Source organism: Molothrus aeneus, chromosome 20 (genome assembly GCF_037042795.1).
Source record: "Molothrus aeneus isolate 106 chromosome 20, BPBGC_Maene_1.0, whole genome shotgun sequence".
Taxonomy (NCBI): Eukaryota; Metazoa; Chordata; class Aves; order Passeriformes; family Icteridae; genus Molothrus; species Molothrus aeneus.
The window spans coordinates 5,013,017-5,037,806 of record NC_089665.1 but is presented as its reverse complement, the minus strand read 5'-3'; the positions used below and the strand labels follow the sequence as shown (position 1 = coordinate 5,037,806).

The following is a 24,790-nucleotide window of genomic DNA, read 5'->3' as shown; positions in this document are numbered from 1 at the left end:
GGCAGGAAACCTTTAGGAAATGGCATTATTGCTTTTTTATAGCGCTGCAATAATTGCCGCTGCAGCTCGCTCTGCGCACTGAGCTCCTTCCTGCAGCTGCCAGGGCGTTCAGCATCCTGAACCCAACCCCGGAGCGGGATCAGCCCCCCCAGCCCCAGATCACCACAGATTGGCCGCATCCTGGCAGGGATTTCTCTCTCTCGTCTCCTTTGCCCACGGCAAAAACTGAACTTGTGACCCAGATGTGAGCAGCCTGTTATCTCGTTAGCCAGCCCAGCTTCCCCAGCAGCCTTTTATCATCAGATAAACCCCCGAAATTCAGGCTGGGTCTCTGAGATGGGCTGGGAGATTCGCAGGTTAAACAGATATAAGAAGCACAGGTTTGCCCATAATCATTTTCCTGAATATCTGTCGATACTAATTAAAATTGTTTCCCATAATTAAATTTAAAACAGCAAGGGAGAGCAAGGGGTCGCTGAAATCCTTTTCTTTTGAGTCACTCAGGGATAAAAGGGGTTTTCAAATCAAATTAGTAAAAAAAAACCCAATTCCCATTTCCTCCCCCTGCCTCCAAGAGAGGGACAGATTGTGGGGTGCTTTGGGGCTGCCCCCTGAGCCTGGCTGGAAATGGGGTTTAGAGGCTCAGGGCTGTGGCTCTGTAGGTGGCTGTAAGGAAAATTCAGTGTGTCCCCAAACCCAGCAGAGCCAGTGACACCCCCGAGCTGGATCAGGCAGGGAATGGGGAACTGGCTGTGCCCTAAATCCCACAGGTGCCAGGACAGCAAGGACAGTGCTGACAGTGCTGCTCCCCTCCAGGCAAACCCTGCCCAGGCTGAGCTGGTTTGGGGCTCTTACCTGAAGCTCCTGATTGCTTTAATTGATGCACAATGTCATTTTTCTGGAGGAAAGGGGTTTGGATACAGCACTTCCAAGCTTGGCTGGGGGCTGGAGGAGCCATCCCCCTGTGCCTGGTCACCCCAGGACACCCCTCCCATGCAGGGCATCTCCCAAGGCACCAAAACTGCAGGATTTTGTTTTGTCCTGAGCAGGAACATCCCACTGTCCTGGCACACTCTGCTCTGCCTGGAATCACCTGCATCCCCTGGAGCCCAGCACCTCCAGCACAGCTCTGGGAAGCAGCTCTGAAGACTTGGCTGAGGCTCTGGGCAGTGACCTGAGAGCCCTGCCCAGCTCAGGCTTTCCCTGCTCAGGGCAGGGTTTGGCAGAGCTGGGCTCTGGGAGTGGCTCTGGGGACATCCCTGGGCTGCTGCAAGGTCACCAGGGCTGGGGTGAGCCAGCTGAGGGGAGCAGGGCCATGCCATGGCAGTGGGAGCTGCTGGAAGCTGCAAAACTGAGAGATAGGAGAGAAAACAACAACCCACATCCAACTCCTGCCCTCCCTGGGAGGGATTTTGGGACAAATCAGTGCGCTTGTCATTGTTATTTTGGATGGAAGGAGGTGACAGCTGTGCCTGAGGGACAAGATTCAGCAGCTCCAGGGGACTGGCAAGACCCCAGGTAAAAAAACCTCTGGCACAGGGGCCTCTCGTGGTGGGGGAACAGCTCCTGGCCCTGCCAGCCCCCCTTGCACAAAGGAAGCTGTGCCTAAAGCCCAAAGCAGCCCAGCTCTGCCAGCCTGGGGCTGCTGGGATCTCCCAGGGCTGGAAAAGCCAGGAAAAAGGAGGCTGAGGAAGAGGGGGATCGTGAGCAGCTCACCCAAATTAGCCAGGCAAACTGACACCGTCCAGCTGGAGTGGCTGTGCCAGCAGCCACGTGGGGATATCCAGAATGTCTCAGGGTTTGGAGCTGCCTGGGCTCAATTCCCGTGGTCCCTCCATCCCCAGGGGCTCCCTCAGGCCCCTGGGATGCTGGTGTTGATGGCAGCTGGGACGTGGCTGCAGCACACGGGGACAGAGGTCCTGCCCTCCGCGGCGCTGCGGGACAGCGCTGCCTTTAGCTGCTGTAATGGGTTTCTAAAATTAGCTGCACACTCTGCCCTTGGACTCGAGCAGGACATTTCTCAGTTGTTTAATATCAAAAGTCCAAAAAAAAAAGGAAACAGAGCACAAAAGCCAGCCAGTCAATGCATGGCTAAGTTTATTTTATCACTTGTCCAACAGAACTCGACATCTATTTTAAGTCATTTATGAGGAGTACAAGTGTGAATAGCTGCAGAAGTTTTGCAATTCCAAGACACCACATACAGCTGCTAAAAAAAGCAATTTTAACCTTCCCAACAAAGCCTCAAAAAGCAGCCCACCCTTCCCTAGATCATGTTTCCCATCTACTGATTTCAGGCAGCTAAAGCTCATCTCCCCCAGACCTGAAGTTGATTGGTTTGTGCAGAGAGCCCCAGCCATGGCAGCATCACCCCCTCACTGCTTCCCTTCCACTTGGGCTCATTTTCCCTGTGCTGAGCAGGACAGGTGCAGGTTGGTCCCTCAGGGTTTATCCCTCCCTTCAATTTAGGAATATTTTTCATTTTGCCATTGGCCACAGCTCCTATAAATAAACCCTGGCTGCCCGTGGCAGATGTGAGGCCTTTCCCTGCCTGCACGCTCTGTTAGAGGCTCTGGCTCCCAGCAACTGGAATGGGGATGGATGGGAGTCTGCAATGAAATATTAATTGGGAGAAATGCTGCTCTGCTGTCTACAGAGGGGAATTTTAATTGAGGGCCACGTTAACAAGACAATACCTACCCTCACCATGTGGTCACAGCAGGAAGGAGAGGTTGCTGAGACCTGGTCTTTTTAATTGGAGCTTCTCCTATCACCTCTGTCTCCCCAAATCAACCCAAATTAGCAGCCCAGTGCTCATCACCCAGCAAACCCAATCCCCAGCAATTGCTTGATTTGACTTGTGGTTTCCTAAGAGGCAGAAACATCTCAGCAAGGAGAGTCTGGAGCATCCCTGTGAGGTCAGGCCTGACCAGCAGCACCTCCCTTCATGCCCTTTAAGTCCTAGGTATTCCTAATTATTCCCAAACTGAGGGCTCCAGGTCAAGAAGGGCATCTGTGAGTGCCCAGCAGAATGGGCAGGAGATGCCCAGAGCTGGAGCAAAGCAGGAATTCTCAAACAGCACAACACCTGACAATGCAAGTTCAGGAGGCTGCTTTTCCTCCCCATTTCTGGCTGGATTTAGCCCACCCAGTGCTGCACTGGACTTCAAACAGGATGGAGAGAGACGTGGGTCTGGCAGGAGGGGAACCTCTGATCTTGCATTTTCCATGTGTTCTGCTAAGGATTGAGCTCTCTGAGGAAAGCATGGGAACTGCTGCAGCTCTCAGGGCTGGAAAATGATTCTCCTTTAGCTGAGACTTTTAATTTCACAGGTGGGAGTGGGGGGATCACTGCCTTCATCCTACAAAGCGGAAAGCAAAGCACAGCAAAGCAGCGGGGCCAGCTCCGGCTGCGGGGCCGTGTCCAGCTGTCACTGCCACATCCCAGCCACGTCCCCATTGCCGTGGAACTCGTGGAGGTGGTCAGCATACCTGGGGAGAGGGCAGAGCCACGTTAACCCGCAGCCAGCCCCAGGGTGCTCGGGCAGTGCCCCAGGGTGCGCGGGCACCGATTCCGAGGGGTTCCTTGAGGACAAGCACTGTGCTCTGCTCCAGCCATGGCCAGCAGGGAACTGGAGCCATGGCACGGGTCTGACACCCCCCAGGTCTCCAGGGTCATATTTATAAACCTTTATTATAAACCTTTACCAGGATTCCTCCTGGGCAGGAGAGGCTTTGGAGAACACCCAACCCAACACAAGTGGTTGCCCCGTTCCGTGAGCTTTTTCTCCCTCCCCCTTCACTGGGTTTAAAGCCCAATTAACTGGCTTTGTTTCCAGCACTGGGGTGCCCAAAAAAACCTGCTGCAGACCACCAAGCCCCCCACCAACCAAGCCCTGAGGCTGGGCTGGCCCAGCCTGTCCTCACTCACTTCTTAGCACAGAAGGCAGAGCAGTCCCGGCCCACGCTCTCGCTCCAGGCGGTTTTGTAGAGCACCTGCAAGGGGAGGAATGGGATCAGCTCTGCTCCCATCTCCATCCCAGCCCCTCCTCACTGCAGCCTGTGCCAGCCCAGCCCTGCCATCCCATCCTGAGAGGCACTTGTGACATGGGTTTGCAGTGACAGGAAAAAGGAATGGCTTCAAACTGATAGAGAGCAGGTTTAGATGGGATGTCAGGGAAGAATTCTTCCCAGGTTTAGATGGGATGTCAGGGAGGAATTCTTCCCAGGTTTAGATGGGATGTCAGGGAGGAATTCCTCCTTGGAAGGGTGGGCAGGCCCTCAGAGCAGCTGTGGCTGCCCCTGGACCCCTGCAAGTGTCCAAGGCCAGGCTGGACAGGGTTTGGAGCAGCCTGGGACAGTGGAAGGTGTCCCTGCCCATGGCACTGGCGGGTTTTTAAGGTCCCTTCCCACCCACACTGTGACTCTGTGGTCTCCAGCATGGGGAACCCCAGGCTGCTGCAGGGGTTGCCCTCAGGATGGTCAGGATGACCTTTCCCAGTGGGTTATTTTTATTGGGACAGTGCTGCTGTGGCTGGGGTGGTTTGGGATAAGGCTCAGGGCTGCACAGGATGGAGATGTATTTTTGGAACAGGCTTAAGGAAGGTCAGTGCTTGGCTTGGCTCCTTTTTACCTTGGTGCCTCCATGTTCCCATTGCAGAGCTGAGGTCCGAGGAGGCAGAGCTGGGGTTTGGGAACAGGGAGAAGCTCTCCCATCCCCAACTGATGGGCACAAGCCCTGGGGATTTGTAAGCTGTTATCACCAGGGAATCACCCTAACCACACAAACACCACCAGCAAACCCAAACCAGGGTTAATTGAAATCTCCAGGATCAGTGGCAGAGATGTCACTCCCACTGTGGGGATGGAGGAGCAGGGGCTTCCTCCAGTCCCCTGTGGCACACACAGTTCATCCCCAGCCAGGCACTGCTGGGTGCTGGATTTCAGGCTCTTTTGTGTCTACATGATGTAAGATCATTCCAGCCATGTAATATTTATGAATTTTCCTTTTTTTTTTTTTTTTTGGGTTAGAGCTTTAAAGTTTAATGATGTTTAACTTTTTATTTCCTTTGCTCCTTTCCTCACCAAAATAACTTTGAGAGCAGGACAGAAATATTGTTCTGATTTGGCTTTCATCTCACTTCCTCGTTTAATTATTGATGATTTGTTTGGCTTTTTTTCCCCTCCCTGAAATGACAAACTCCCAGAAACTGTGCAAGGATACAGGAGGAGCTTGCACCATGACAAACTCCCAGGAGATTTGGGCTGACTAAAGCCTCCATTCCTCCCAAACCTCTGCTTCTCTACTTTCAACCCTAATGGGAAAACTTGAAAACCACAGAAAAGTGGAGCCACAGGGCATGTCAGGGGCATGGGGAGAGCCAGAGCTCATCCCTGGAGAGGCAGCAAATGAATTCCACTGGGCAGGAGGTTAAGGATGCACTCAGGAATAGCATCCACATGGTCTAGAACCAGGTAGTGTGGGCTCAGGGCCATGTATTTTATTCCTAAAATCACCTATGAGATTAGATTCATAATGATTAACCCAAATTTTGCTCCCCACTGAGCAGAGGCTTGCTTGGGAACACACTAAACTCAGTGTGAGCTCCTGGCATGGCACCACCACGACCCCAGGAACAACATGGGCACACAGACAGCTCCCAGCTCCTGCCCTTGGACAAGCCTGTGCCCACCCAGGGTGGGATTTCCCCCCTGTGAGGCCGAGGGGACATCCCTTGGCATGTCCCTGTCCCCTCTGCGCCTGCAGAGCCACCAACGCAGCAGCTGCAGCGCTCTGGCTTGGCACAGCATCTCAAACCAGCCCCAACTCCCCCTGGAGGGGAGGACAGGATGTTTTATCTCAGTGCCCACCCCCGTGGGCCACCCCCTCACCAGGAAGACGAGGCAGTGCAGGAGCAGGGTGTAGAAGAAGGCCACGGTCCGAGCGGTTTTGTTGGACAGGATGAGCCGCCCCTGCAGGAGAGCAGAATGGAAAACCCCAGTTTAATGTGGCTCACTGGAACCAGCTCCATCAAACAGCCTTGGAGAGACCCTGGGCAGGACTGGGAGCCTGTTCCTGCCAGACCCTGCAGGGAGGTGGTGTTTCCCACCCACCCGTGCCCAGCTCTGAGCAGTGATGCTCCTTCAGAGTGGCTGCACAAGTGCCTCAGCTCTCAGCCAAAACGTGCCCAAACCAAGGTGGGTTCAGTGTGGGCTTTCCCCCACTGAAAACCCTTCTGGGGACTGATTCTGAGTTGCTTCAGCCCAGCTCTCTCCAGCAGCTCTCCCTGCTGCTGCTGTGCCAGCCCTGCCTCGGTGCCTGCTCCTCAGAGAAGCCCTGGCAGTAATTAAGCTTTGCACATTTTTAATTCCTGAGCTCAAACAACTTCGTGATTTGCAGCATCCCCTCGTTGCCTCCTGAGCAGGGCACTGGAGCCAAGGCTGTGCTGGTGTTCCCAGAGCTGGGCCCTGCTGTCCCCTTGCTGTGGCTCTGCAAGCTCTGTCCCCAAAGCTTTGTTCTTCACCCTTGCAGTGCCACCCCACGGGCTGGAAACCTGTGGGGTCAGGATGAATCTCCCTCCACCCCTCATTTTGGAGAGGCCACTGAGCCACAGCCAGACCCTGATGATGCCTGAGCCCTTTTGGCACACCACACCAAGATCCCAGTGGGAAAACCTTGTGCCCATCCCTCCAAAAGCACGAAAATCAGCAGCAGCAGAGGAGTGGCTGGCACAGGATGGGCCCTGCCCTCCTTCACAGCCTCTCTTTATTCCTGCTGTAACCCAGGGACTCATTATGGACATAAGCACATTCCCCAAACACCAGGCAGGCTTTCCAGAGCTGGCATTAAAACCCACAGATCTCCCACCAAACCCATTCCGGGCTGAAATCGTCTTTGCTATTCACGGCCACGGCGGAGGCTGCTGTAACAAACAAGATTATGTTCTTAAATATTCCCAAGGAAGAACTCCCCTAAGTCAGTTTTTTTTTTTTTGTGAATGCCTTTCATTAATTCTCCATGGTGCTGGCACGCCACACAATCCATATTCATGTTGGCATTTGCTTGGTTTTTATGCAAATGACAGCTCTGCCTTTATTACAGGATATCTCTGTGTTCTCTGCAGCCCCACGTTCACCTCCCTTGTGCTGGAGAGCTGGGGGTTAACTCAGCCAAAACCCCATCCTGAGCCTGCTGCTAATGCCACAAATTCCACTCTAAGTCAGATTTCCTCATAATAATAATTTCCACATTTTTAGCTCAGAAAGTTCTAGCCTAAGAGATGGCAGCCCAAGCTTGCAGTGGCAGCAGTCACCTCTGTGGCTCAGGCAAGGACCCTCTGCTGCTGCAGACACCTCAGCTCCCCCAGGATTTCCCCTGATGCTTTTTTGGAAGGAAGGGCCAGAGCAGGAAGGATCAGGGCTTGGGAAGGGGTTTTTAAGGAGAATGCCATGAGAAGCCAATGTGTGGAGCAGAGATCTTCCCTGGAGTGCTGGACCCCCTGCAGCCCCTCACACTCCTCCTCCCCACACGTGTGGGGTGCTGGGGCTCTCTGGGGGTGTCTCCTATGCAGGAGGCTTTGCCCCTGGCTGGGGGTGCAGCCCTGAGCCCCACAGCATGTCACAAACCAGAGGAGAGGTGCTTGGAATCATAGAATAGAATCAGAATTGTCTAAGCTGGAAAAGACCTCAGAAATCCTTGGGTCCAACCAGCACTGCCAAGCCCAGCACTGCACCACATCCCCAGGTGCCACATGTCCCTGTCCTTGAAATGCCTCTGGGACAGTGATGCCACCACTGCCCTGGGCAGCAAGGGAGGGAAGGGATTGCTCCTAACCCAAATTTCAGCATGGCCATTGTGCTCTGCACCCTGCCCAGGACAGCAGGGATGCTTCCCCTGCCCCAGAGCCCCATTCCCCTGCAGGCACTGGGCTGAAATCCCCTCAGCTCCCACAGTGCTGGCACAGCAGCCACTCACCATGCTCAGCGTGGCTTTATCCCAGGGACTGAGGCTCAGGTACTTCCTCTGGCGTTCCTACAAGGAAACCACACAAGATTTTGAGGCTCAGAGGGCGAATTTGGGGTTTGCAAAACATGGAAGAAACTGTGTGCCCCAGGATGGTCCTATTTTCCCCTTACCCCCATGTCACAGACATCTTTTATGAAAAATCCTTTCCTTAGGATTTTTCCTCCTGAGAAGCTGAGAGACCTCAGGAACAACATGTAAACAATGGTTATCTGCTGCTGTGGAATGCAACAGGTGCATCTGGGATTGGCCCATGTTGGATGTTTCTAATTAATGGCCAATCACAGTCAGCTGGCTCGGATAGAGAGCCCAAGCCACAAGCCTTTGTTATGATTCCTTCTTTTTCTATTCTTAGCCAGCCTTCTGATGAAATCCTTTCTTCTATTCTTTTAGTATAGTTTTAAAGTAATATATATCATAAAATAATAAATCAAGCCTTCTGAAACATGGAGTCAGATCCTCGTCTCTTCCCTCATCCTTGGACCCCTGTGAACACCGTCACACCCCCAGCCATCATTGGGGCACAGTGACTTTTATTTATTTGTTTTTGCTTTTGAAAGCAAAGCATATTTGAGTGCTTTTTCATTCTATCAGAGCTCCCTGGAGTTCATCTGGGCAGGAAAGAGGGGCTGATGCAGAGGGAGGTGCTGGGGAGCCTTTCTTACCTTCCTGCTGAAGGAGGAGAAGGGGTCCAGGCGCTCCTCGTACTGGGAGGAGTAGCGCTGCTCTGTGTCATCCCTGCTGCTGCCCTGGGGGAGCAAAGGCAGGGTCAGAGCCACAGGGACACCCAGCACAAGGACAGGACCCTGAGCTCCCCCATCTGGGAGAAAACACCCCCAAAGGATGGAGCAGCACAGAGCTGACCCACAGGGCTGACAGCATCTGTCCCCTTCAGAAAGGAGAAGCACGACAGGAGCTGTGGAATAAAGTCCTTTCTTCATAGAATTGTGGAATGGTTTGGGGTTGGTTTGTCTCAGTATTTTGGGCCCTTTCCATGAGGTCATTGTCACCTGTGTCATCCTCACAGAGCTCACCTGGGCTACTGCAAATCCCACCCTGAATTTCTCTGCTGCTGGGCCAGGCAGGAGGGAGACAGAGGTTTAGGAGGAGGAAATCATTATTCAAACACAGAGCTGGTATAGGCCGGGAAAAGGGCAAGGAAAATGAAGAAAACCCCTTGAAAGAAGGGAAATATTTGGGTGGGTCCAGACAGGATGGATTTTATATTTCTCCTGTATAATTCCCCTTACACAGCCTTGGCTGCAGCGAGCCCTGAGGATGCTCCTGCAGCTTCCCTGCTCCTCCTTCCTCCACCTCTGCAGGAGCTGCAGATTCCACATCATTCCTGCCCAAATCCAGCCTGGGAAAAGCCCATGCTGTCACCAGCCCCGGGCACAGCCTGCTGCAGACTCTGGCTCCTTGCTGCAGTGCTGATTCCCTGTGCCACGTGCCAGCACGGCTCCGCTCGCTCTGCCCAGTGCTCGCCCTCCCCGAGGCCTTTCTGGACCTGCTCCTACCTGCAGAGGGCCCTGTCTGCTCCCATGGCTGGTGTTACACCTCTGTGTAAACCTTTAGTAAGGCCTCACACACTGCAACCCGACCCTGGGGTCACTGTGATGAGCCCAGAGCCCGATTTAGGGGCGAGGAGCTGCCCCAGCCTGGCCAGTGCAGTGATCTTTGCTGGGTATTTTTAACACGTCACATGTACCATTAGGGGGTGAATTATGCAATCCCCTGTGCTGCTGCCACGGAGGGTTTTGCTCTTTAGCTCATGGCAATGGCATTCAGGGGTTGCCTTGTGGCAGAGGATAAACATGGAGATGATATTCCACAGGAGAAAGGGGAAAAAATGTCAGAGGGGATGACCTGGCGTCATCACGGGGACATAAAGAGAGGCACCAAATAAGGTCCCTCAAGCTGCAGGAGTTTCCCACCACCAAATGCTATTAAAATATCCCTCAACAAAACAGACTCGGTGCAGGCAGCATGGAGAGGCAGCAGCCAGGGGGAAGGGTGGCAGGGAATGGGTGTCCCCTCTGTGAGTGGCATTTCTAGGGAAAGCCCGAGGTCAGCAGAGCCTGGCTCTGACAGGGAAGTGCTGGCAGTGGAAATGAGCCTGAGCCTCCTGCAAAGCCCCAGGGAGGAACCCCTGAGGGACACAGCACGAGCAGAGCAGGCTGCAGCAAAGTCTGGTCCCCCTTCCCAGCCTTCTCCTGGCATTACTGGGATTATTTTGGGCTGGTTTCTTCTGTCTTCTGGCTGCTCAGGGAGCAGCTCTCTCTGCTGGATACAACAAGTTCAGGAATGAGCACAAGTGGGACAGGATGAATTATTTTCCAGGCTCTGCTGCAGGGGTTTGTTGCAGGAGGTTCCAAATTTAACCTCTGGCAGCCTGGTCAGGCAGAATTATCCCCACTTGCCAGCAGAGAGCATCAGAGGGGGGTGTAGCAGCTCTGTTAGGGAGGAAATTTGGTTTTCTGGCTTTGAAGATGCCAAAGATCCCTCAGCACTGCTCTAAACTGCCCTCCTGGAGGAGAGAACCTTTCCCACCCCAGTTATCTCCAACTCCCATGCGAGCTGCACATTGGAAATGTGCAATTTCTGTGTCTGGGAGCTGCCTGCTGTGTGAGCCCAGCCCGAGGAGGGGCAGACAGACAGATGGACAGGTGGACACTCACCCGGCCAGGGTAGCTCTGCAGGAACTTGATCTTCTCGTAGAGCTTGATGTTGTCAGCTCTGAGGGTGTCCAGCTCGCTCTGCAGGGCGTGCACCGTGTGCTGCAGCATCCTGTTCTCCTGCAGGGGGTGGGGGACAATGGCATCCAGCCAGGGGACCTGGGGCACCCTGACAGGGCCCAGTCCCCTTCAGCCCGGGAATTAAACCCCCCTGGCCTTGAACTCAAACCGCTCCCTAATGAAAACTGTCCCAGCTGTGGCACAAGGGGGCTCCCAGTCCTGACCGAGAAGCCCAAGAAGGGCTGGGGTAGCCAAGGTGGCTGAGGGGGGCTTTGGCATGGGCTGTGGCTCCCACAGGAGGTGCAGGCACAACCAGACAGCTTGGAAAAGGTTATTTTGTGCTCTACTTCAATTCATTACCCCAGAATGTATTCTCTGTGTGTTTTTTCCATGGCACCCCCAAACACTGTGCCAGGGACACAGAGACACAGGGACAGAGGGGTTTGGAGCTGTCCTGGAGCTGCAGCAGCAGGGATGGGCTGGGGCAGGCTTTGCTCCTGCCCACAGCAGGATGTGTTTTCCTTTTGCCTGGCACAGAGCTCCCTGCAGGCCAGCAGAGCATCCAGCCCAGGTCCCCAGCAGGCTCCTCACCCCCTCCAGCTCCTGGTTCTTGGCCCTGAAGCGTTCCCTCTGGCTGGAGATGATGGAGAGCAGTGAGTCCACCTGGCCCTCAGGGAATGGGGTGCCAGGGGGTGCACAGTGACCTGTGAACAAGGTTTGGTGTGAGACACGACCTGGCAGATGCCCACCATCCACCCCAGGGGTGTGCTCCAGGTCCTCCTGCTGTGGGACCTTGGGGGCACCCAAATCAACCCCAGTTATTACAACATGGACTACTATTTATCTATATATTATTTTTTAAATGTATTTTTGAGGACTCATCCTCAAAGTGAACAGGAAAACCAACTGCATTGTTTGGTGCAACCCATGGCTGCCTTTCCCTCTCCATCCCTGCCAGACTCTCTCCTCTGGCCTCTGCAGCATTAAAACAAAGCCCCAGAGCCACAATTCTCTCTCTCCTATCCCAACCCCTCATCCAGCTTGCTATGCCCAGGACCCCATTTTTGGGTGTTCCACATGGGTTGCCCCCCTTGATGTGGCTCTGTGGGTGCCTGGGGGGCTGTGGCCATCCCTCCCCGCTCTTCCTTCCTGGCAGTGGCATTCACAGCCAAGCAGAAATGTGTCCCCAAGGCCATGACTCAACCAGCTGCACTGAGCAGTTATTCATAGAGCAGGATGGGTGGCTGCAGGTTGTTTAGCTTGGTGGGACTGTTGCTGTGATAATGTTTATCTTGTGTTTTCAAAACCTTTCAAAACAAACAAAAAAACCAAGCAAAAAATAGGGGAAAAAAGGAAAGGCTTTTTTTTCCCCCCAGAGGAGCAAGAAGTGGTTGGTTTTTTTTTTTTTTTTTTTTTGATTCATTTTCTGCTGCAGACCTCAGCACAGGGGCTGATGCACAGGAAATGTTTCACTCTCTGGCTCTGGAGGGGTTTGGTGTGGGAGAGCAGGAGCACAGAGCGTTGGGTTCAGCCTGGGTTCACCAGGCCTGGCACCTGCCTGCTGCACCCCCTGGCAGGGCCAAAAGATGGGCAAACCCTGCCCAGCGTGGAGAACTGTCCCAGTGGGAGCCACCCTGGGCAGGGATGGCTCAGGAGCTGCCACCCCTGGAGAGGTGCCCCCCTGCCCCTGGGGGGTGTCCCTGTTGTCATTATATTGCAAAGGTTCCATGCTGCTGTCTCCTCATCACAAAAGTTTCTCACCTCTTCGGTGTTTCCCATGGGCAGCTCCTCAGAGCACTGACTCTTTATTCTTCACAAAGCAGCCAAATAACTCCAGTTCCCTTCCCAACCAGCCACCCCACTCTTTTATAGCATCTTCTTCTCACTGGTCACAGCTGTGGCCTGTTCAAGTCAGGCCTGCTCCTAATCTTTGCTAACTGACCCAGCTGCAGCTCCTTAGGGGTAAGATTACTTTCTACACCATCTTTATTTCCTTATTTTCTATCCCTCACGTGTCCCAGCCCAGCCTGGCTCCCCCCTCACCGTAGAACTGCGCCGTGGCCTCCTTGATGGGCTCGGGGATCCTCTCCAGCCCGGGGGTTGGGGCACCCTGGGCAGCACAAACAGGAGAAATCAAACATTTCCCACCCACCCAAAGGGGCCTGGCCAGAGCAGCCCCTCCTGGCTCCTGGTGCTGCAGCCTCATCCCTGCTGGACAGGCTCTGTGCAGGGATGAGGATTGACCCAGCTCCACCTCAAACCCCAGCCCTGGGAAGGGCTGGATGGTGCCTGGGTGCCCCTGGTACCACCCCCTCCCATGCCAGCACCTCCTCATGGCACCCATCTCTGCTGGATGAATTATCAGAAAGAAAAGGAAGGAAATTATTATTAATTATTAATAATTAATAATAATATTAAATAATAATAAACAATATTAAAAATAGAACTAAAGAAGAAACAATGATTATAAGAAATATTAATAATTAATAATAATAAAAATAAATAATAAATATATTACTGATTAAGAAATAATAATAATAATAATAATAATAATAATAATAATAATAATAATAATAATAATAATAACCCGCCCAAAAACTGAAAGCAAGATGAGGTGAACACTCTCCCATTCCACCATGGTGAGGGGAAAATGCACCCATCTCTGCTGGATGAATTATCAGAAAGAAAAGGAAGGAAATTATTATTAATTATTAATAATTAATAATAATATTAAATAATAATAAACAATATTAAAAAATAGAACTAAAGAAGAAACAATGATTATAAGAAATATTAATAATTAATAATAAAAATAAATAATAAATATATTACTGATTAAGAAATAATAATAATAATAATAATAATAATAATAATAATAATAATAATAATAATAATAATAATAATAATAATAACAACCACCCCCCAAAAACTGAGGCCAAGAGGAGGTGGACAGTGTCCCCTGCCCCCTGGGGGAGCTCAGAGCCCTCTGCCAGCTCTGGGAGCCAGCCCAGGCCCGTGGTACCTCTGCCTCGGGGCGTGGCACAGCCGACAGGGCCTGGATGGTGCTCAGGTCGTGCTCCAGCTTGGCCACGAGCTCCTTCTGGGCAGCCAGGGTGGCCACAGCCTCGGTCAGCTGGATCTGCAGCTCGGCACAGCGCACTGCAAAACAGAGCCAGGGCTGTCACCACCCCCTGACTGTGCCAGGGGACACCAGCGGGCTGAGCAGCCCCACCTGGAGCACCAGAGCAGCTCAGGGCAGCACCCCTGCTCTCTGCTCATGTCTGGGACCACAGCAGCAGTCCCTGCTCACACACGAGTTTTATTGTTTTGTCCCATTTTTTAGGGGTATTTTGCTTTTAAAGGACTTGTTTTTTAAGGCTTAGGGTGGTGTTATGGGTAGCAGGATGAGATACAGGGTAGGTTTTTAACTATCTTGTGGTGGCTTTTACTGCTGTGAGCACGTAGGGCTTGCCTATGTCAACAGTTGGACAAGTTATTAAAGAGAAGGGGAAAAAATAAAAAGTGTTAAACCATGAACCTTTCCATCCTGTGGAACAACCTGTCAGATGCTTTTTCAAAATGAGAAAATGCACATTTGTCATGAAATGAAGGCATTCAGTAGCATTTTTAATATGTGTCTGGGGTAGTGTGATGTTGTTAATTTAATTTGGGGATGCCCAGGGTGGGCACAGTCCCAGTGCCACCTCCCAGTGCCAGAGGCAGCTGCCAGCACTGGCACAGCTGCTTCAAAGGCATCACCCAGGTATTTTGGTGCCCCAGGGGTACCTGGCAGGATCCTGGCAGGCAGAGCAGGGGCACCTGGAGAGGGTTAAGGGAGTTGAGCCCATGAGCTGATCCCAGGTCTGGTCTGCCCAGGAAAGGGGATGGCAGAGGCTGCCCTGGCTGTGGGGCTGGGAGAGGCTCTCACAGGGCAGATGCTGGAGTGGGGGCCTGGGGCAGGGTGGGGGACACCCCGGCAGGGGCTCGGGGGGGACCAGTCCTGCCCCGGGCACGGGCTGGGCTCTGCAGCCCCCGGCGTTCCCACCCTGCCAAGTTTGTACAAAGGATCCCTCTCTCTTCCCAGCTGCCCCCCAGAGTAAAACCCACACCCTAAACCACAACAGGCACTGCTGGAATGCTCCAGGAGCAAAACAAAAACCTCTTGTTCCCCTCACATAACCCCAGAGGAGCCCAGATGTGGAGCAGTGAAGCTGCAGCTCCAGCGAGAGGCACGGGAGCAGCCCCGCAGGGCAGGCCCCGTGTTCCATTGGCAGATCCATCCCAAAACTGTCCTGCAGCAGAAATCGACCTGGTTCACCTTTCTCCCTGGCTGCCAGCAGTGTCTGGGCCTCTCCCTGGCTGGAAAACCTGCTCAGCTCCAGGTTCAGAGCCGGTGTTTTGCTCTGCCAGCACCTCCACTGTGGGGATGCAGGATCTGTCCCTCTGTGCCTGGATTTCCAGGTGGGTCAGAGCTCAGGTCCCATCTGTTCCAGTCCCTCCCTGATAATTCCTGTTGTAATTATTCCCCTACTTTCCAGACAGCTGGAAGGTAAAAAGATTTCCTCATTTACCAACGGCCAGGGAGCAAGAAGTGCAGGGGTTGCCTGGGGAGCAGCAAGGGCAGCCTCTCCTCAGGGCTCCTGCCCTCTCTGAGCCTTCAGACAAGGGGTGCAACATGTGCACAGCTCAATTCCAGCTCTCCCAGTCCTGCCAGGCTGGGAAATGCTCCTCACACCCAGAAACCAGCTGTGGAGGGAGCTCCTTGCACAGGGAGGGATGCCCTGGCCACAGGGCTGGGCTAAGAGCAGCAGTGATGGAGGCTCAAAGTGATGCCCAAAGTGACACTGCTTTCCCAGGAATCAGGGTCTTGGCTGGTGCAAATTCCCCTTTTTTTGGTAGATGTGGCACTTGTGGACATGGCAGTGATGGAGTAAGGATGATCTTAAAAGTCTTTTTCAACCTAAACAATAAGAAAAACAATTACTGTGTTGGTTTAAGGGATCTCAGAGTGGTTTGGGTTGGGAACAAACTTAAAGCCCATCTCATTTCACCCCCTGCCATGGGCTGGGACACCTTCCACTGTCCCAGGCTGCTCCAATCCCTGTCCAGCCTGGCCCTGGGCACTGCCAGGGATCCAGGGGCAGCCCCAGCTGCTTTGGGCCTCCCCACCCTCACAGGAAAGAATTCCTTCCCAATTTCCAATCTAAACTTAGATTGGATAAACTTCTTTCAGTTTAAAGCCATTCCCCTTCCCATGTTATTCAGAAGGACCAAGCCTCACTGCAGGGAAAGGGAGGTGGCACTTGCTTTGAACACAACACATGGATTTATTTTTTCACCCTCAGCATATTTACATTTTAGAGCCCCCAATAAGAGACTCAGGATCGAGCAGTAGTTGTGCTAAAGGCACATCCCACTGGAGGTCAGTGTTTCTCCAGGAATGGGGAATCCCTGCCTGCTCCAAAACATGGGTGGCCTGATGCAAAATATTTGCATCAACAAGATTTGGAAAGAAGAAAACCTCTTCCCTAGGGTTAATTATTCAATTGGCTGTCTTTTAAAATTGCATTAAAATGTAATTGGGAAGCTATTGCTGGCCAAACATGGGCTGGGGGGCCAATTCTGCACGAGGCATTGCTGAGCATCCTGTTCAGGGTTCACCCCACCAGGAGGTTACCTGGGGCAGGAATTGTTCCCTGGCCTCCCCCCCTGCCCAAAAATCCTCTGCAGAGCTGAGCTTTGGAGCCTGCAGAAGGAGACCCAGCTCCTGCATCTCTCTCTTCAATGATCCTTTTGACTTCTGAGTTACAGGGACTGAGTTTTTTCAACTTAAGAGAAAAAAGGGTCAGCAAAGCTCTCAGTTTTAAAGGGATCTGCATCCTTCCTTCCTTCCCTGAGGTTTCACTCGGCCTTGGCCATGAAACCATCCATGGAAACAGAAAAGGCTGGAACCGTGTCTGACACTGACATCAACCAAACACACAGAGCTTCCCTCTCATCTCCCTGTCAGTGTCACTCCTCACAGTTGGTTTTTGGGGTTTTTTTTTTAATCATAACTTTCCCTTTTCACAGGGGCCGCGGCCACCCGCGGGCTTGGCACTTCTGTGCCAGAGACTCTTCACCTGCAGCAGCAGGAGCAGGGCTCTGCCAGAGCAGGGCGGCTCAGGCACTGGATCCAGCAAAAGGAATCGGCCTTTGTGCTCCCTGAGCTGCTGAGCCCTGCTCTGACCCCTCAGATGTGCAAATACCTCAAAGAGAAGAGAAGAGCTACTGCACAAGGTAATGGGACAAAGAAGGTGAAGTCCTGGGGAAAATGGGTTTTAAACCAAGTATCTTTAGCCTCAAACTCTGGCAGCTCTGGGTTTTAAAGAGCCAGGCCTGGCATTGCCATGGCCTTGTGGAGCAAAGAGCAGAAGTGCAGGGACTGGGAGCCCCACTCTGGCAGAAGCTCTGGTGCCACCCTGGCACAGACAGGGCTGGTTCCCCTTTCTGATGCACAGAAAATCAGAAGCTGGGACTGGACTATTCCCATTCCTGGAAGTGCTCAGGGCCAGGCTGGATGGGGCTCTGAGCAACCTGGTCCAGTGGGAGCTGTCCCTGCCCATGGCAAGGGGTTGGACCTGGTGATGGTGAAAATTCCCTTCCAACCCAAACCATTTAATAATTCTATGATACCCTGCCAAACACTGAATGAATCCTCAGAAAGAGCCTCTGCTCAAAGAAAATGCTCTATGGAAATGCCTTTTCTGGGAATTCTGTGTGCCCAAGGGGGGATGAATATTTCAGGAAATAACATCAAGGACCTGTATGGACAGGCCACGTGGTGGGACACACAGTGAAGAAACAAAACCCAAAATGAGAATAGAACATTGACACGAGTCTTATACTTGTGAACAGCCCAGTCAGTCCCTTGCCATTCCAAAGCTGCAGGTTAAACCCTTGAAGTGATTATTGAAGAGAACATTCCTGGAGCCCCAGTGGCCAGGCTGGTGGGGCAGAGCCTGGCAGATGCAGGGGCTCATCAGGAGTGCCCCTGAGCCAGGAGCCCAGAGCTGCCACACAGCAACAGCAACTCTGACTCCTGGAACAAGCCCCAGCAACTGGGCTCCCTTGGCAAATCATCCAAAATAAACAGCATCTGTTTTCACAGATGGAGAAAATTAAGACATACTAGCAGCTTGGTTTGAAGTTATAAGGCCAGACATAAATAAATGAGAGGCAATCTTTCCATAAGATGGTGGCTTGATTACTGAGGATACAGACAGATGAATAAATCACCTTGGGGTGAGATAGGCTGTGACTTGCTGCACATCCATGGGACCAGGGTAACTGCTCATGTGGATCCTCAGAGCCCCGAGGAGATGAGAGGTGAGTGCTGTAGCTGAAGGGACAGGGGTAGGAGCACACACATGGGCAGCTATGGCAAATTAGCTGATGCTCTGCAAGTTCACACCCTGATTTGCCTCGTGGAAATTTTTAATCTCCCTCCATTTACTGTCTGGCCTCCCTGAATTTACATAACTGTAAAAAAAAATGAAAACAAGCTGAGAAGTGATGTGGCACGCTCTCTTTGAAAAGTCAACTGAAGTGCATTGAAAGCCACTACTTCAAAGGTTTGAAGTCTATTTTATTGACTGGAAGGAAGATGATGGTGAGATAAGTCAACCTTGGAGTGCCTTGGCACCAAGGCTCAAAGCTGGAAACTCACTCAGCACAAACAGGGGTGTCTGAGAGTGCCAGGGCACGGAGCAGAAGCCAAAGGAAGAAGCAGGAAACTGGGTCTGCCATGGACCCTCTGCTTTTTCCAGCTCTTTCACCTTTCCCCATGCTGGGCCACTCCACTTCATGACTGGACAGTTACATCTGAGTTGAAATCATTGCTCTTCCCCATGAAAAGAACGAGCCAAGACTTCTTGGCATGGCTCTGCAGGAGCCTTTCCAAGCCAACAAAGTCTTACCTCCGGCTCTGCCTGATGCCAGAGCTCCCAAGGTTTACACATAAACTCAGGCCCAATTTCAGGCTCTTGAAACACTTGGCATTTGGCTTTTAAGGAAGTCTGGAAAAGGCTGTTATTGCCCAAAGCCCTGCTCCCTTTCCAGGAGAATCAAGGGAGATGACTCGACCTTGACCCCTTGCTTTGTGGCTGGAGGGATGAGGAGCACTCGATCCAAAGGCTGCAGATTCAGCCCTGCATGCACAAGATGATTTTCTCTGCCTTCTTTTTTTGGTCTGTGAAGATGCCAAGGCAGAAAGATCTGAGCCAAAAACCTTCCTGCAACAGGAAGGTTGTCAGAGGCCTTTCACCATTGCACAGCTTGATGGTTCCAGTTCTGTCTTGACCTTTTCATGGTGAGGGACAACATTTCTGCCTGGCCAGAGTGGGTGGGAGTCACTCAATCCACCTCAGCCTCATGCAAAGCCTTTTCCTTGGGGCCACCACTGCTGGGAGCTGTCAGCAGGCTGAGGAACAGGACAAGGAGGCAGGGAATGATGGAAGATTTCTTTCTACAAGTCACCAAAACCATGTCTGTGGGCTCTGAGGTGCAAAGCTGCTCAGAAGGAAAGGCTGAAGAGGAGTTTGTAGTGCAATAGCCCAGCTGAGCATCTCCCCTCCCATCAGGCAATGAAAAATCAGCATCATTCAAAGGGACTGTAGTGCTCCAAAAATGTCCCCAGAGTAAATAAAGATCAAGTGCTCCAGAGATCTCACCAATGAAACAGAAACACAAAGGAATTGGGATTTTGGGACTTTTTAAAGCAACTTTTGTAGAAATCTCCAGGGAGGGAGGAGAGGTCAGGCAGCTCCAAGAGTTCCTGAGTAGCCAGAATTCCTGGATTATTAACCTGGGAATCATCTCAGGCTGCAATGCTGCTTCTGGGCTCTCCTGGTCCATCTGTACCTGCCACAAGGGCATTCCCTGATCAGACCCTCTGCAGGGCTTCTGGAAGGGCAGAAAAAGCAAGGAGAGGATGAAAAGAAAGGAATGATGACAACTCTAAAAGCCATCTGTACGTTCTAGCACGATCTCCCTGTCTCCAGGCACAGGAATCAGGCCTGGAAAAGCTGCAGGAGTGCAGAGATGAGGTTCCTCTGCAGATACAGAGCTGTAAGAGAAGACATCAAGACCATCAGTGAGGTCCTTCAGGGATGAAGGAAGGACCTTGAGAAGATGAGCAGCTCCAGCCAGCAAGGGATGGCACTGGCACCAGGGAGGGCAGCAAGAACAGCCCTGCTCAGTTTTACTTTCATGTGCTGCCAAAGAGACAAGAGAAAACAGGGACAAGGAGAGAGCAGATCATGTCCAACACCCTGACAACATTTCACACTTACCTGCCCAAGTGGCAAAGGAAGCACAGGGAAAAGCCCCAGCTGCCAAGCTCATCCCAACATCAGCACCATTCTGAGCTCCAGCTGCCCTCTCCTCAGGGCCAGCTTGGAAAATGGCCTTGGGGAAGAGAGAAGGAGCCACCAAAGTGCAGCATGGCAGGACAAGGGGGGATGGTTTTCACCTAAAAGAAGGTGACTCAGGTGAGTTCTAAGGAAGTTGTTATTTTTATGATGAGGGTGGTGAGCTCCTGGCACAGGGTGCCCAGAGCAGCTGTGGCTGCCCCTGGATCCCTGGGATGTCCAAGGCCAGGCTGGATGGGGTTTGGAGCAGCCTGGGACAGTGGAAGGTGTCCTTTAAAGGTCCCTTTAAACCCTAAACCCAAACCTTTCCATGACTCTCTGGGGGCTCCCTCCTGTCACAGACATGTTTTATGGAAAATCCTTTCCTTAGGACTTTTCCTCCTGAGAAGCTGAGAGGCCTCAGGAACAAAATGTAACCAATGGTTATCTGCTGCTGTGGAATGCAACAGGTGCATCTGGGATTGGGCTCATGTGGTTGTTTCTAATTAAAGCCCAATCACAGTCAGCTGGCTCAGACTCTCTGTCTAAGACACAAACCTTTGTTATCATTCTTTGCTATTCTATTCTTAGCCAGCCTTCTGATGAAATCCTTTCTTCTATTCTTTTAGTATAGTTTTAATATAATATATAGCATAAAATAATAAATCAAGCCTTCTGAAACATGGAGTCAGATCCTCATCTCTTCCCTCAGACCCCTGTGAACACCATCACACCCTCCAACCTCTCTGGGTTTCTCTGCCAGAAGAGCTGCAGGTGAGATTTCTTCTCCCTCCCCTGCTTTTCTCCCTTTCTTTTCACATTTTGAGGGCCTGCTGGGAAGGGAAGGTTTGAAGGATTTCTCCTTCCCCTTCCTCCTGGCCCAGCCACTCCAAAATAAACAGCCCCCAGCAAAGAAACCCAGCACTGCTTAATAAATTCACCCTGTAAGGAGAGAGATTTCATACAAGAAGGGATTATTTCCAAGGGTACTAAGATAATTACATGGGTAACTTGGAAGAGTTCAAGAAAACAGTTTGAATTTTCTTATCAGTTTCCCATAGCTTGGAGCAAAAAGAAAATAAAATGCTGTGCTGTAATCAAATCATGTTTTCTGAAGCCCTCTGTTGGCAAGTACACAATTCCTTCACCACTTCCATTAAAACAGAAATACTGAGGAGAAAATGACAGCATTTCCAGATGGAAAGAAGTGGGGCTCAGAAGCCCATGTCAGCCACTCCCAGCTCCTTTCCTGGTGGGAACATGTGAAAAAATTTCCCTTTTCCCACTGAAACTCAACCTGGCTCTCACTGATGGTGGAGCAGAAGCACAGGCAGGACCTTGGCACTGGGGTGTGAACTTCCTCCTGCACCCAAGGATGCCACAAACAAGGACTCTTCCCATCAATCCAGCAAATCCCTGTAACATTTCCTATGCAAACCTCACCCATGCAAACCTCACCCATCCAGCCCCAGCAGCAGCTCTGTCCCAGCAGGAACTCCCAGTGATGTCCCAGTTCAAACCAGTAAAGGTCTATGGGAACACACAACATAAAATTTTTCCAAAAAAGAGAATTTTGACATCCTTTTGAAGCCTCAAGTTATGGTGGGAGATCCAACTATCTCAATGGAAGGCCATAAATATCTGCTCCTGTCCTCTCAATGCTTCCTTGTGTTTCCTTCCTTCCTAACTTCCCAGAATTAACTTTGTGAGATTTAGGCTTGAGAGAACCACCTGGCTTTATCCCAGGATGCAAAATTCTGAGCTACTGTGAGCCTTCTCCAGGTCAGTGCCTTCTCAAGTTTGACACAGCCTTTGCCTATGACCACGTGTGGCATTTTTGGAGTTTCGTGCTGATACCACCTGAAGAAAAGTGCAGGTTACAAATACACAAATTAACCTACCTGAGGCATGGCATTTTAAAAGTCTAGTTGTTTAGCATCAGGCTTAAAAAAAAATTATGGTCAAATTATACACAATAATACCATTTATAGCAATCAACAGTTGGACTAGTTATTAAAGAGAAGGGGAAAAAATAAAAAGTGTTAAACCATGAACCTTTCCATCCCGTGGAACAACCTGTCAGATGCTTCAAAATGAGAAAATGCACATTTGTCATGAAATGAAGGCATTCAGTAGCATTTTTTAAATACATTTTGAGGAGAATTCCCCCACAACTGCAGAACTAAAGATGGCAAAGACACAACTGGACACCAACATGGAGCTGCACAAAGTGGGGTGGGAAATCCCAGCCTGACTCCCTGCTCTCCAGCACAGAACCACAGCAAATACCCATCCTGGCCCTCCAAAACTCCTACTCCACAGGAAACTCCAAATGGGGGCTCATGAGAGCCTGGTAGGAGAAATGTGTGAGAGATGTACTGCAGGAGATTGGGGAAACCAAGGCAGGTCCCCCAAAATAAACTTCAATCCACAAAAACCAGACATGAGCAGGGGAAAGAGAGCACCCAGGTAAGCACAGACACACACACACATCCTCTACCTGACACCCAGAGCACCCAAAAAATGATTTCTTCCACTACTTTTGAAAACAATCCCACTGACAGATTCCAGCATCTGCTCCTTACCAAGCTCCTCGCTCTGTAAATACTGAGAGTATTTATAGGAACATCCCATAAGGCACTAAATGAGGAATTTATTTTCCTGTAAAGGATCTGTAAAAATAAACAGTGAGTCAAATATCTGGGAAAATTCTTTGACATTTTCATTTCTGAATCTAAAGCATTTCCAACCTCAGGTAACTGACATTTTTTTCCTTTTTAATTAGTTGATATGTTGCTGTGGTGCTCAAAACAATTCCCCTTGGCAGTCTCAGAGCCCAAATATGTATTTTCTGTCTGTGAAGCTGGGTGCCCACCTCACACTGACTGCAGCTGGAATGGCCACTCTTGGATTTCACTGAGCATTTTGCACATCTAACAGTTCAATATTTAAGATACTGGAAACACACACACACTCTCCATAGGAACTGATATACAGAAAGTAAATTTTCCTCCCCTGGCCAAACACAAATCCCACCAAACCATCCCTGTGATCCCTGTGGGCATCACCAAAACCAGAAGCACAATGTAAATGTTTGCTGCTTGGACTCAGGTCTCACCTCAATAAAAGACAGCCCACACGGAATTGTGTTTGTATAAAAGATATTTACTTCAATTATCACACCTAGGGTGCTAGTGAATAATAATAATAATACATCGTGTGAGTTTCATACAGTGATATTGCTTCTCCATATCATATAGGGACCGTTGTACAGTGCTGAGAACAAACATTTTATGGCTAAACCAAACAAAGACAGAAACAATGCCTCTGCTGACGAGGGAGCGCTGCCCTGCACTGCCAGCCAGATAAACTCTTACTTTTTATGTTTAAACAAATACCAAGAAATAAAATGTTACAAAAGATGAGTCACAGCAACACAATGTGGGCTTCTCAAAGCTACTTGTACAAAAAAAATGACACTTTTTTTTCTTTTTTGGTCAATTGGGTCTTTGTGAGGATCTTTTTTTTTTTTTTTTTCTTTTTTAAAATCCGTGATTGTGAATATAACAAACAAGCTCTAAAAACATCTAAGACTTAGTGCGTTACAGAAAAAAATATAAAATACTGCTAAAAATGTAAGACACCACAATACACTGGGGTAAAAACTGAGCTTATTATTTAAAAAAAAAAAAAAAAGTTCTCAGGAAAAAGTACACCACTTTCTGTTCGAGTTCATCTTGTGCTGTGTTAGTAGTCGGGGCATTTCCAAGGTCTGCCCATTCTCATGGCAAGTAGTTATTGCACAAATGCAAAGAGTTACTTTTTTAATTAAAAAAAAAAAAAAATGAAAAGGGACATGAGGGAAACAATTAAAAAAAAAAAAAAGAAAAAAAAAGAACATCCCCCCCTCCCCAGCCTCCATCTGCTTTGGGATCAACGTCCAAATTTGTATGTGTGACATTCTCACAGCATTTCCAGCAAGGAATGGGAGAAAATGCTTTTCACCACAGAAATGCATAGAGTATTCCAAGAGGAACAACCTTCTGTTTGGCAGAGCTGATCCAACACTTCCACTAGGGCCTTCTTTACTCTCATTTGCAGTTTCTTTTTGGACTACACCAGAAGGAAAAAGAACCTGATATAAGAAATTCGCCGTATGGTTTTTCTTTTAAGTGCGACACCCTTGAAAGGCAAAGTGCAAATTTGCTTCCCAAGCCACAGAAGTGGCTGCTGTGCCCTGCAGCTGGCCCAGCACCTTCCCTCTGCCCATGCCAGGGGGGATTGGCACAGCTGGAGCCTGCCCATCCCTTCCCTCTGCCCATGCCAGGGGGGATTGGCACAGCTGGAGCCTGCCCATCCCTTCCCTCTGCCCATGCCAGGGGGGATTGGCACAGCTGGAGCCTGCCCATCCCTTCCCTCTGCCCATGCCAGGGGGGATTGGCACAGCTGGAGCCTGCCCATCCCTCCCTGGGCTCCTGCCTGGCTTTGGGGCTGCTCTGCTGCTCCCCAGGGCCACCTGGCCAGGGAAAAGCCTGTCTGAACACAGCAGCACAACTGAACAACCCCTGTGTGACACACATAAAGCACAAGGTGGATTTCCAGAGCTCACACCAGGAAAAGCTGCTGCTGCACAAGGTGAATTA

At 50.8% G+C, this 24,790-nt stretch overlaps 1 protein-coding gene across 1 annotated transcript in view; it reads right to left on the bottom strand.

The window, feature by feature from the left end:
• Positions 1-2,080: 2,080 nt before the first annotated feature.
• CUX1 (cut like homeobox 1) overlaps positions 2,081-24,790 on the bottom strand; it is a 274,993-nt gene continuing 252,283 nt past the window's right edge. The window contains exons 15-23 of the mRNA XM_066563647.1: positions 13,781-13,917; positions 12,802-12,868; positions 11,350-11,462; positions 10,702-10,818; positions 8,689-8,772; positions 7,976-8,032; positions 5,893-5,973; positions 3,932-3,996; positions 2,081-3,492 (exon numbers count right to left, since the gene is read on the bottom strand). Coding sequence (XP_066419744.1) covers positions 3,432-3,492; positions 3,932-3,996; positions 5,893-5,973; positions 7,976-8,032; positions 8,689-8,772; positions 10,702-10,818; positions 11,350-11,462; positions 12,802-12,868; positions 13,781-13,917 — 782 coding nt within the window. The 3' untranslated portion in view covers positions 2,081-3,431. The remainder of the gene's footprint in view (positions 3,493-3,931; positions 3,997-5,892; positions 5,974-7,975; positions 8,033-8,688; positions 8,773-10,701; positions 10,819-11,349; positions 11,463-12,801; positions 12,869-13,780; positions 13,918-24,790) is intronic.